We start from the raw sequence: 13,877 nt of genomic DNA on the forward strand, positions 1-13,877 counted from the left end.
ATGATTTGTGCTGCACTTGTGCCATAAAGCAGTGATTCCTGGTGTGCCCTCCCAAAGGATGCAACATAAGTCACTCTACAGAAAACAGGATCAGCTTTATCGGTCAAAAAACAAGCACTCTGTCTCCGGTTTCCCACAGCTCTGAATGTACTTACGTACTTACATTTTTACAACTGACTTATTATCGAGCAGAAATGCAAAACTTTTGTGGAACCAGCTTCTCAAATATCTGGACATTTCTCTGTTGTATATTATTGTAAATGATGTATCTTGAGCTCAGTTGGACAAAACAGACAACTGAAGACATTTTTGGGATTTAGGAGACTTTCTAGACTTAACAAATCTATATAATTGATAGATTTAACAAAAGTTGTTGAGAGACACTGCTGCAGGAAAAGTAGAAGATGTTCTTTCAATCTGAATTACTCGACCATTTGATGTCCTCCAGCAACTATATATTCTTTAAAAAAAAAAAAAAAAAAAAAAAAAAAAACACCTCTTTTGACTTCATCACAAATAATACTTTATAGCACACATTACTTTGTCTTAGGGAGTGACAAGCCAAAAACATTTGGCACCAGTAACTCCAAAAGAGGGCAGGTCCTGCGCCATCGGGGAACATGTTGCTTGTCTCACTACAGGGCCTTTACATTGACCCAACTTTACTGCTCATCTGGAACACATTTAACACACAGATACGCAGTATTTATGTGGAGCAGACAGCTGACAGAGGGGTACCTGCCGAAATGAAATATAACTTGCAATGTGGCCAATATGCACCCCTTGAATATAAACCCCAATAGGAATTCTTTGGATCTGGATTATTTCCATGTGTGATTTTCCATGGATGTTGAGTTTCATCTGTCTGTGGAGAGTCAGACTGGAACAAAGGGTTAAGGGTCTCAGACTGGGGCTGGGGGGGTGGATTTAACATTTGCAGTTCTGTTTTGTTTTATGACTTGGAGGGAGCAGAAAGGGTCTGCTGAGGTAGGTTTTTTCAGCTTCTCTGGTCAGCTTTGAAGGTGAGGGCCCCTCACTCCCTAGGGTCATAACTCCAAAAGTGAATGTCTGGCGGTGGGAACCGGGGGCCTCTACACACAGAAAGGTTTCAGTGAAACCAACATGTTAACACTTAACCACGCTAGAAAAAATATGTTTTGTATATACTGGTAAGAAAAAAAAAATCCCTGAGCTTCCCTGTGGCTGCAGACATTTAAAAATTCACAAGGACATACAGATACTATTTGGAAGCTGTTGTTCTCAGTGAAAGTTTATACAGGAACTCCTTTCACTGATACAGCTGCTACCAGATATACCGATTTTAAAGGATAGATTTTGTAGGTCAGGGATATGCGGCAACACAGCAGGAGTCTCTGGGACATTTTCCATAAAGCTCAGTCAGCAGTGAGAAATGTTTGGATGTTACACTGAAAAAAAAACAACCCACTGATTGTCACCCAGAAGGTGAACTGAAATAGCGCAGCAACAAAGTGGAAAACAATCTATTATGTGGGACAGGCAGCGTTCATCCTTGACTCTTGTGATGAGCTGTACTGTTGAAATGAAAACTGGGAAACAATCGGTTTACTTTCACATTGTTGCACTATTGCTGTTTTCTTACATTGTATATTTCAAGTATTTTTAAAAATGGCACTATAAAGACACATTCAATTCAAGAATATTAAAACCAGAGTTTTGTTTAGGTATTGTTGAACACCGGCACGTGTCTTAAGTCTATACATGGGAAAACTATCAATAACTTACAATCTGACTGGTGAAAACAAAGACCCAGCATTTTCACAGCAATGCAATCCATCACTCCATGCCCAGCTCTTGGCTCTAGCCTTCCCCCTGTCTCCTTTTAGATGGATGACACCCTGTGGTCATACTCTGTGACTACATGGTTTTTCACACATTTTCTGAAACTGCAGGAGCTCAGATAGTTTAGACTAAATCACACTGGGCAGACATCTACAGCTGTTGTCTCTCAGTTGGAAAGCTTTAACCGAGACTGAAATTACTGACTATCACGCTTTTTAATTCAAGAAATTGTCTTGACGATGGGAGGGCGGAGTATAATATTTCTGTTCACACACGGGTGTCCTGGCAATGGTCTCTTAACAAGATTATGATTATTATATTACAGCGTCCAACACTTTTATTGTACTGGAATTTTGATTCACTAGCTCTATAGCTCTATATAAGGAGTTATTAATGCCTCAAAGGCAACTTGGCACAATTGTAGCTAAAAACAGCCACCAGACAAAATCATGTTAAATATTCCGATTTTAAAGCCCCTGCAGACTCGCTGTGTCCCTACACAGGGAGACAATGACCGAGCCTTTGTCTCAGGACTGTGTGGCAACTGAGCCTTATTTCCATCACCATCTTTTTTTTTTTTTTTTGTGCACCTATAATTATTACAGTGTGGTCAGACTACATTTCGCCTGTTGAACTCAAAGACTGTTTACAGGCTGTGGTTAAAATGTACACACACAGTTTATCAAAAAGCAGACAGGACAGCTTGCAAACATAAACTCAGAGTTGTAAATCAGACAGATTCTTATCAAGCACTATTCTGCCATCACTTCTGTCATTGTTCTTGTCCTTCAGGCATGCAACATCCCTCCTTCTCCACTGATTGTACCATTTCACTAATCAACAAAAAAAAAAACAGCATTTCAAGTAGTTGGACATCAGAGAAACTTGCAATCCTGTTTGTTAAAATTCAAACTGAAGTACTCATTAAGCAAAAGAGGTGCGTCAGTTTTGTGCATGGAAACCTGATGTTTTATCATTTATCAGCACATAGATAATGATACTATTTTCCAGCACGGCTCCACCCAAATTAGACATCTTATCAGACTCAGTAATTGAGAACACTCATATCAAATTCAAAGTATTTGATCCTACTCATACACTGCACACGCTTGTGTTTTCCAACGTTGTATGCTTTATGTAAAAAGGTATTAAACAAAGACGATCTGTGGCGATGCAGCTGTATTTTTTTTACACAGATATCCCACTTGGTGCCATAGATAACAGTCCACAAGGTGGAGCCAGAGACTACTATCTGAATCAGTCGTACCTTTGGGGACAGTTGAGAGGTGCAGACAAAGTCCATGTTATCATTCAGTTGATAATCATCGAGTTGGCCCTTGGAAGAATTTTCCAAAGCATCACAGGGCAGGAGAGCAGATGGTACCACTGATTTGGGAACAGGTAAGTGCGGTGTGGGCATCGGCTTGACTTCACACTGTAAAACATCTGATAGTGTATTAGCCTTGCAGAGAATCTGATCTCGTCTTCAGCTGCCTGTTGTGTCGAGACAAAAGCAGCTTAAAGCGAGACACTCAATATAAATCTATAAATCAAAACAGACGAACTCAGATGGTGATTACATAAAAGACAAATCACCTGGGTGTGCAAGCATGTTTCCCTGCATCCATCTTTGTCCAATGGAAACTTTCTTGTATACTTTATTTAAAGTGAAAGACAACAAAACATTTTCTGGCAAAACCACAACAGCAAATAATCTCAGAATAAATACTCATAGGTCACTGTCCACACAGAGGATATGCCGCTTGTAAAGCATTGTTTTACTTATAAATCAGAAATGTAACTCTGTAATGTGTTGAGCACAAGATAACCACCCGAACAGAGAATTAGAATAAACAATGATCACCATATTAACAGCACCACAAGTGGCTGAGGGGGATTTATTGTGGGGGCTGCACCCTTAAAACCTCAGTAATCCCACATACTTCACATACAATGTGTTCCACATGTTAGACTGCGTATTTACTATGTAAAAGACATATGCTTTCAATATTTTTGACATTTAGTATTCATGATAATCACTTTTCCTGCATCTCCAGGTGGCCATCTCATGCATTAGGTAAAGCAATAACATTTAACAGGTGTTACAGTATTGATTTCACGGCTCTGGGCGGATGGTGCAATACCTGTGAAACTCCGGTACTGACAGTGAGAGGCAATGTTGGAAAAGCTCATAAAATCTAAGAGATTTTAGTTGCAGATGAGGTTATAAAATGATTAATCGGCAAAGAGAGGACAGTCGCTGTATGAATATAAATAGATGGAAATTACAATACAAAGCTGCATATCTTGAGGGACTGTGAAATAAACTCTGTCTTCACATCAGAATTGACCAACATTTGGCAATTGGATGGTATCAGAGAAATTAAATTAGCTTTTGTTTCATACAGTAACACATTTATATGAAATGATCTTATTCTGTTAAAACCTGCATGATTTGAACAGCTGTTTGAGTGGCATGGAATCTAATTACACAGGTTAACTGCACATACTGTACAAACTCACAATATGTATTTTGGCATTTACTAAGACATGACAAATTTACAATATGATGTATGGAGATGGGTTGGGCAACAACTAATCCTTGTTTCCATTATTTAATGATCTACTAAGTACTAAATATATTCATTGGTCCTGATTTTAACTGACAGATCACCCACAGAAGTTTCAGTTTTTCTGTCATATTTGATAAAAAAAAAATTAAAAAAACAAAACACATCTCATTCTGAAAACTGAACAGAGAAAAGGTTTGTTTTCTTCAATAATGACTAAATAATAAAATATTAGATTGAATGTCTGTCAATTGACTAATTAATTAATAGATGCAGGTGGTTATAAAATCAAAGTACAATTTGTTAAATACAAAATTAGTGGCACCGGTTTAATTACAAATTCTGCAAGAAAATGTGTCTGTCACTGCCTAATTTAAATTTAAATTTATTTCTCATTCTCTAATATGACCTCTACTGTTCCCTCCCAAAGCAACTTGTAAAAGAGAGGTCAAATTTTAAAGGTAGGTTTCAGAAATACCACACAATGACATCTTTTAAAGAGCTATTAAGCTATGTGCTTTGTGGGAAAAGATTTTTTTTTTTTTTTTAAATTATGTATAATGGGGATGTTTTTTTTTTTACTGTAGGATTAAAAGTACATTTTCAATCCAGTGTCATGTAGAATATACATTCAGACATATTCCAGGATAGTCCAGTATCTCTCAGGTTATAAACACAACTGTAAAACATTTAGAGTATTTCATTCGCTGCTATTTTAGGACATTCATATTGGACTCCTTCCAGAGGGAGCAGGGAAGAGGGAACGATTATTTAATCAGATAGAAGTGTAGTGTCTCCCAAAGCTGGTGAGTCTAATCTTCTCCGGCAGGATGATGTTTACTGAGTGCTCTGGCTCTTCCTGGCTTGTGCTGCCAGCTTCTCTCAGCAGGTGTTCCCTTTGCTGCTGAACAAGCTGGCTGTACTTGGCGTTAGCCAGCCACGTCTCACAGCGGCCAAAAAACACAATGCCCGTGGTGCCCAAGATGACCAGGCAGGTGAGCAGGGCCAGCATGCCGAAGCAGACCAGCTGACCGTGGGTGACCAGGACGCTGGAGGAGTGGACGGTCTCCTTCAGGGTGATCTTGAGCAGGTCTCTCTCAGGCGGTCTGAGGAGCTTGTGGAAGGCGTGAGCAGGGAGGGAGTAGTGCTGCGGCGTCAGAGCAAACAGTCTGTGGTCCGCAGGCCTGGTGTCAGTCGGCTTGGGCCTGGTCTTCGGTCTGTGGTGCAGGGAGCATGTGGGACCTGTAAACCATTTTTGGCAAACGCACCGGAAGGTTCCATCAGGTCGATCGACACAGGTGCCCTCATTGGCGCAGGGCCGGCCGGCACAGGGAGAGAGGCTCGGTGCGGTGCCATTACAAGTGAAACCAGTGAAGTTGTGTGGGCAGACACACGTGAAAGCCAGGCCATGGTTAGTACAGTTGCCACTGTTGAGGCAGGGGTTGGGCTGGCAGCTGTCAACGCTGAGGTCGCAGAGGTCTCCAGAAAATCCAGGGGGACATAAACAGGAAGACGAGGCTGCTGAGCCGTCGGCATCCATACATGTGCCTCCGTTTTGACAAGGAGAGCTGGAGGTCAGAGCAGCACAACGTGAATTTACAGCAGGGAGAATAGGGTCTTCTATCTAGAACTCAAGTTTAGTACAGTATATTTTATCATGTGGTTATAAAGCAGCAGCGAAAGAATGCTTCAATCCTATAAATGTAGACATCAAAAGGTAGATTTCAATGGGACTTTTTCGAAGTCCATAAGTTATTGTATATTATGTGACAGCTTTTTGTTTGTACATAGTGAAAAACCAGTCTCTTTTAATGTGGTTAGTTAACATTTTTCAGAGAAAATATATATGAAAGTGCAAGTATTAAGTGTTCCCTAAAGCCTAAATCTTAATTGACCATTTAACAATCCATTTAAATGATAAGAAAATTTGTTCTCAGAAAGCTAAAAACACGGTTGTTGTATGAAGTCATGAATTGACTTTGGAGATACCTGTTTTTTGCGAGAGCAGCAATAACAAGCAGAGCTGCAGAACAATATTCTCTCTTTTTTTTCACTTAGAAAAAACAGAGGCCTGTTTGTGTTTTAATATTAAAGCTCTTAAAGTTAAAAAATATGAGAGAATATCCTTACGGTAGGTCAGACATCAACTGAACCAAAAATTGCTTTTAATCATTTAGTCATGTTTTGAAATACCAGCTTTCACTGGTAGCCTGAACATAACCTGAATTATCATGACTGAAGTTTTGCCCAAGAAAGCAGCACAACAAGATTGTGAACCAAAAAAACTTCAGACTTCCTCAAATTAACTTTTTAGGATCAACCCAAATAATTTGCCCTGACACATCTCCACTGGAAAGCATGCAGCTCGTGATTATTTGTACCAGCTTTTTCGACTAAAGTAACATTATTCCTTTTTCCATTTGAGCTCCAGAGGCAAAAGCACATACTTCAGCCTATGTACTGCTGCAGCTCTTGGAAAAACTGATCCAAGATCCTTAAAGCAGCAGCAGACAGAAGTAGGGTTTAAAATCTTGGGGAAGAAATGGTTGTTAAAGGCGCAGTCTAATTTACATTTAGATAAATGTGTGTTTGCTGAATGAGTCAGTGGTCCACTGATGAAAGCTGTTGCATTTGCTGTATACAAACTTTATGAGCTGGGCAACAAACTGTAAGTGACATGTTTCCATCGCCCAGCAGGGGTTGTTCTGCCAAAGAGGGTAGGCGGAGCTCACGCAACAGGCTTGCTCCTCAACTGCCAACAGACTGACACCACATAGATGGCAATGATATTACTGCTTATCACTGTAGATAGCACAAAGGAACAAAACCTGGATCTTTGAGATTGTAACTCTAGTAAGCAGTCATAAACCTGTTTTTAATGTGTGGTCTGGTCAGCCTTGAAGTTCTGTCGGTCTACTCTTTCTCTAACAAACACCACAATCAAAGTGAGCTATTATATTTACGTACTTTCATCCTCCACGATTATAAATTTACATCAGGATTACTGTGACTGTTGCGCTGTCGCAGAAAACTGTTGTTAAAACAAAAGATTTTAAGCAAACTATAATCAAAAACTGCTATAATGCCATACAGTAATATTTGAAGATAATAATGAACTGCCCCTAAGAATTATTTAACTCCGCATTCATCTGATGAGTATAATCATGATTGATTGGTTATTCCACAGGACAATACATTTGTAAAAACAGGAAAAAGTGATCATGCTAAATTTGCTAAAATCCAAAGTGAAGATATGAACTTGCTTGTTTTAATCAATCAATCAGCAGTCCACCATCTAAATATGTTCAGTGTGCTATATTATAGGGAAAATAAAAGCAGCCAATTTTCTACATGAAATATAAAAATACCAATAAGTGATTAAACCACTGACTGCCTCATCTAGAATAATGATTATCAATAGTGTAATATTGATTTCTCCCAGCACTAATGAAAAACTGTATGGCTCATTTTCAGCAAATAAATAATCTGTACCATGAACAAGATATAAAAGAGGTCTCTGGTCATGCACCCACAAATGCAGCATATCTGATCAATGCAGCCATGCCTCACTAAGTGCGTGCACAGATGAAAACCTGGGATAAGAACTAATCAATATATCTAATAGTAGCTTGTGTAATTACACAAGTCCTCAACACTGTGTCTCGGCGAGTCAAAAGAATAATAGCTCTGCCAGACTTTTCAGACATCTCTGGTGCCTCATAGAGGAGCTGATTAATGAAACATAATGCAGACCTTTTAATGGAGACAAATACTCCTCCTAGCGAAGCTCCTGCCGTCTCACTGTGAAAATTTAGACTCAAATAATTATTTTGTTCAAGGAGGAGGAGAGCTGACAATTCACTATCAATGATTCGTAGGCTATTGGATTTTTCGGTGTATCATTCAAGTCGATAACAAGGCAGCCTGACAGAACAAACATTGTGGGGTTCAGAGTGTGGACGGCTGTGTCAGCTAGCTGCATCCCCAGAGATCCTTTCATATTCATCTGATGGGCAGCAGGAGGATCCTCCACGGATCAGTCCTATCTGTAATCCAGCGGCGGACAGGCAGTTTCTACAGCTTAAAGGAAAGCTCCACTGGTTTTGTTTTAGACATTATGTCAGACAGCAAAAATGCTCTAGAGGGATTTTGTTTCAAAACTTGTGTTTGCTAAAGCTTACTGTATTACCAGAATCTACTACAAATGCTGGACTCGGACTTTGAAAGACCTTTTGAAGGTCGGTTCTCCTGGAGGACCTGAACGCCTGTCTGAACCTGTCTCCAAATGAGTACAAAATGAATGTCCTGATCAAGAGTTTATCATCAGCCCACAAAGTCAAACAATTCCGTGAATCTGCCCTCAAACATCTTAAATAGTGGTAGATGTTGTTACTCATTTGGTAAACTTGAAATTTACCTGTGAAGCTCTGTCATGTCAGCGCTTTTGACTCAAATAAATGTTGTGAGTAGATTTTTTTTTTTTTTTTGCCTTCTATATACAGTCCCGTAAATATTTGGACACGTCATCTAATTAAAACATGTGATCATGAAAACTATATTAAAGTGCCATTTTTAATTTGAGGGAATTTCCACCATTATAAAAAGAAAGATAGCGGGAGATATAACCCTTTTGAAACACAAATGTAATTGAATAGGATCAAAGGAGGTCTAACTAAATTATTATATTTAATATTTCTGTGAAAGCCCTTTCCCGTCAGTGAAGTCTTAGACCCACAGACCTGAGTAGGTGATTTGAATATTAAATCGCTTGTGATGGTCTTCACCTCCACGTTCAGCTCGTGCTTCAGACTGCCTTCAGTCTGGACCTCAAGAAGTGGAATTTCAGCTGATTTTCAGCTGATTTTCAGACTGAGATCAGGTGACTGACTCAGCCAGTCGAGGATATTCCACTTCTTCGCCCAGAAAAAGGCTTCGGTGGCCTTGTAAGTTTAGGATTCTTGTCCTCTGCTTGAATGAGACAAAGATATCCCATGGGTTTTCATGGACTGGGCTGAATCTGAGCTCACAGAATGGGCCTTTCTGTTGACCGGGGGTTTTGCAACTTGTGGTAACTCCTCTGTGGTAATAATCATGAAGTTTTCTCTTGATTGTTGACAAGGAAACAAGCTCACCAACATCCTGGAGATCATTCTTGACTTGCTGTGTAGTCAAGGAGCAGCCATGCATTTTGTTAATCATGCAAATGATCTGTGAATCATCCACAGGCCATTTGCTTGTTTTCCTGTGCACACCTGTTTTTACTCAACAGCTGATTTTGCAAAAGAGGTTTCCATTGATATTTTCTGATAGATATTCTCATTTTTAACCTCATTATTGTCTTCCTCACTTCACATCAACCATTTTATTCGTCATATTGACGGACAACTTCACCTCATTCTAAATGTCAACTATCACGTGTGAGGTCTTCAGTACACAAATTAACATTGAAAACACACACAGCTGCCCAAGAAATATTTAGGAGTCCAATTACTTTTGAACTCGGTGTTAAAAGGGCTGTATCTTTAACCGTTCTTTCAACACTGATAAGCAAATTAAAGATGAGAATTAGGCACTTCAACATAGTATCTATTGTTTTATTTTAAATGAAATGTGCCGAAGCACAAACCATGAAGAAGAAAAACATTTAACTGCCCAAATACTTATAGCTGGGACCCCCTGAAGGCATATTTCTATTAAATAGGTAATGGTAATATGTCGAGGTTCTGAATGTCTTTGATACTGATGTAAAGTAAACATCCAGCTGGCTGAAAGAAGGTGGAATTCCAGGTCACATGCTCTATGGAGTAGGTTTTGAAATGTGATAGCTGTGTCAAGCGATTATGATATATTTGATCTTGAAATGTTGAATTTAAAGCTGAAGTGGGATGCAGTTTATGATGCTTCACCGGTAAACATAGCCAGCCACTGCATAAAAGTGTCAACAAGGGAGGAACACAACAAACATGCCATGCAATGAATTTCTTACAAATTCTTCCTCACTGCATCTGAGGATTCTTGTGTTTGACATATAAGCAGAATTTAATCAATTACGTTTTTTTTTTTGTTTTTTTGTTGGCTAAGTAAGCTTCGTCATATTAAACAGGGTGATGATCTATCACTGCTGTGTCCACAACTTGTTGCTGCTTTCATTCAGGGACAACACGTTTTTTTTTATTGTAAGTTTAAGTATTCCTGGCCCTGAATCTGTGCACCTTCAGTTCCAGTTCAGTTCAAGTAGTCTCAGGTGCTTCGACCTGATATACCTACTTGCATGTACACTGTTTTGTTGCTATTTTATGCAGTGTCATAGCGCTACACCCCAGAAAAATCTTTGGATGTAAGTTCACTCTGATTCAGTGCTTGTGGGGAATTGTATCAAAACAAGAGTCCCTGTTTATGTTACAAAAATGTGCAACCAAACTGTCTACTGTTTGTGCAGTTAGGAAAAGTGAACATTTTCCCTACCTAGAACTATCAGCTACTCTTAACTGCAGTGAGGTGGTTTCGATTGGCTGCCTTGGCCATACACAAAGAGCTGACAGACATTGCACCATGTATTGATTATTGGTTCTAAAGATAAACAAATGTAAAGAAGCTGTAAAGAAGCAGAGTATTACTTTACTTAAAATATAAACTAAAATAAAAGGTACTGGTACCCATTCGACTTGCAAAGTCCCCTCTTCAGGTGGCAGTTTTCTCCAGCGTTGCCATGGGGACAGATGCACAGGTATCCCCCCTCTCCTGTCTCTATGCAGGTGGCATTACTAGCACAAGGACTGGATGAGCACAGGCGAGTGTCTGTTGTAAAAAAAACAAAAGAAAGCATTCTGTTTTTAGATCTTGTGTGCTCTCTCGCTCCCCCTGTGTCTCTCTATGTCTCTGTGCCTGTCCCCCCACCCCTCTTTGTCTTTGTTTACACACTCCCACTACACTCCCCACCACAGCATCTTGTCACCATGAACAAAACTGAGAACATAACCAACTGCATTACACAGGCTCATATGCTCAAACACAATAAGAGATAAACTGTGTGCGCTGATAAGAGGTCAAACTGAGCCAGAAGCCAAAAACAAATACATCTTTTTTCTTATTATTATATTCTCCTCTTTGTTCCTGCCTCTGCTTGAGAGTCTGCAAGTATTTTTCTATGCGATAATACTACAGGCACAATTACTGAAATCTTTCATCTAAATAGGGCATCTACTGAAATGGTAATGTGACTTTTAGGCTGTTTTAGCAATCACATTTTCACAGCCAAAGTATAACACCTTTAATGCTAAGTTTATAGTCTTGCTTGTCAGCACAAATGCTGATCATGACTGTTTTTTAATGAGGATGTATGCAGTGTTTATGTGGATTCAGCTTTCCATGTTGATGCCATTTATTTTTCTACAGTCTGCTCATGTCTACCCTCACTTAAACCATCTAAAAAATACACTTGGCTATATTCTCCAAAGACCAGCTTCCTACGCTGGCAACCTGTGTCCCTGCAGCTCTGTGACTCACCCTAACCTCCGGTATGTCAGGAAATGGGGGCAGATGTAGGAGATACTAGCGTCTGGGGGAGCTTAATGAGACTCACCTTGGTCACACAGGCTGCCCACCCAGCCCTCCTTGCAGATACACTGCCATGCCTTCTCACATGTGCCGTGGAGACAGCCAGGGAAGGGCACGCACTGGTCACAGTTGTCTCCTTGCCACCCTGGTTTGCACCTGAAAGAGGGGGTAAAAAGGCAAATCCTGTGAACTATTAATAAACCCCCCAAAGAGCTTTGCGGTCCTGCTCTTGTCCTCATAATGCCTGCATGCTTTTCCATTTAAAGGGAAATTAAAAATTAAAGTTATCTTTGATTATACAGTGATTACTTCTCTGTAAATACTCACAGTGAGAGAATACAATCATTTTGGCACAAGAGTAGATCGAGTAGCTTTTGCCAGAAAATTATTTCAAACTGGGAAAAGCTTTGTAACCAAAAGCTTTTGAGCTATCTGTTAGGACAACAATGATTTTTACTGTTCAAACAGACGACTGATTTGGCTGTTGACGGAACACAATACAAGTGCCAAACAAATGTAGAAAGAAAAAGGAGAGGGATCCAGTTGGCTGGATTGTGATTGCATTTTTGTTATTGAGGAAAATGTACTGCTCTAGCGATTTATGGAAATAAGGTTGCAAAAGCCCAAAGGATATAGGCTATCATCTACACAGGAATCTGAGATCATTACCTGCACTTCCCTGGCTTCTCGCAAAACCCATTTTCTGAATTGCACCCTGCACTGCATTCCCAACCTTTGAGAAGAAGGGAACAGCAGCATGTTTGCATCAAAAATCCCAAAACACATAAAACATTCAGAGCAATAAAATATTCATCCGTCATACTTTCTTTTCACGCAGAGTAAATGGGCTCAGAGAAGAGTTTGTTTTTCATGAGCTGACTCAAATCTCTTGGCGTCGCCTCAGCGGACTTGATCAAAATCTCAAGATTACCTTTGACGATGCTTGTCACGAGCAGAATGAAGACGGCAGCTGCGAGATGCATCGTAAATTCGAGGAAGACCCTCTTTATCCTGCAAAACATAAAGCGGGTTAACTCGCAATAAGAGCTCTGTCAGCGAGAAGAAGCGATATTTATCAATCAATTTATTTACCAAGCGATAACAATACTCAAAAGTTCAGTGTATACATAGAAAACACACCTTAAATTAAGATTTGAAAGGAAAGCTTTACAAAAACGGTACATTCTTTGCAGAGCGGTTGGATTTTTTTTTTTTAGTTAAATATCACACTGTGGGAGATTAAAAACGTAGCCTGACTGTGAGAGTGAAAATCTACCTCACTGCAAATGTAAAACATTTCAAGAATAATTGAGTGTTTTGTTTTTGCTTCTTGAAAATAACTGATGCAACCTGAAACTAATGCGTCTGCTCCCAAAGGTATCCGTTACGCACAAGTATGCAAAAAAAAAGAGAGAAGCCGTTTCATTTCCAGATCTACACATTGTTCATGTCAAACACCTCATTAACTTAAAATCATCTACCTTACCTATGTCGCCTCGGCGCTCTGTCTCCAAGTGTCCTCGATCATATTTGGCAGATTTTTTTTTTTTTTTAATCCAAGCGACGTGCTGTTGGAAGTGATATTACAGGTGTACTAGTGGTCTGGCTGCTGGAAGTGAACCTGCAGGTTTTGACGGGACTGCTGCATCGTGCAGCGTCCCAGTGCCGCTCGCTCCTCCCACCGCATGAGGGAGAGTGTGTGCACCAGTCTGACCCGGAGAGAAGCGCGGTAGTTGAAGAGTACATTGACTGCCTTGATGTTTATAGATGCATAGACCCTATTGAAAAGGGAAATCTAAAGTTTGAGTTTCCACCAGTGACGTCCTTCATTTATGTTCAAGCACTACAATGTAAAATACTAAATTAAAAGCAAAATAAATGCATAACTAACTAACTGGTTACGAAATATGCAAAGTAGAAGTATGCATG

At 39.7% G+C, this 13,877-nt stretch overlaps 1 protein-coding gene across 2 annotated transcripts; it reads right to left on the reverse strand.

Moving 5' to 3' along the window:
- Positions 1-3,463: 3,463 nt before the first annotated feature.
- Positions 3,464-13,640, reverse strand: LOC138633901 (protein delta homolog 1). 2 transcript variants are annotated; one of them, XM_069720426.1, is made up of 6 exons: positions 13,430-13,640; positions 12,880-12,959; positions 12,618-12,681; positions 11,974-12,104; positions 11,048-11,189; positions 3,464-5,959 (listed from the first exon to the last, which is right to left on the reverse strand). In XM_069720426.1, exons 2-6 carry the CDS (start codon positions 12,929-12,931, stop codon positions 5,167-5,169), a joined length of 1,182 nt encoding a protein of 393 aa, XP_069576527.1. In that variant the 5' UTR covers positions 12,932-12,959; positions 13,430-13,640; the 3' UTR covers positions 3,464-5,166. The 2 variants fall into 2 exon arrangements, with proteins under 2 accessions (XP_069576527.1, XP_069576526.1); XM_069720425.1 differs by having other exon boundaries at positions 13,435-13,639.
- Positions 13,641-13,877: the final 237 nt, after the last annotated feature.

Source organism: Brachyistius frenatus, unplaced genomic scaffold (assembly GCF_029030835.1).
Source record: "Brachyistius frenatus isolate BFR_SWC_R1_liver_20210118 unplaced genomic scaffold, ASM2903083v1 Contig_240, whole genome shotgun sequence".
NCBI lineage: Eukaryota > Metazoa > Chordata > Actinopteri > Embiotocidae > Brachyistius > Brachyistius frenatus.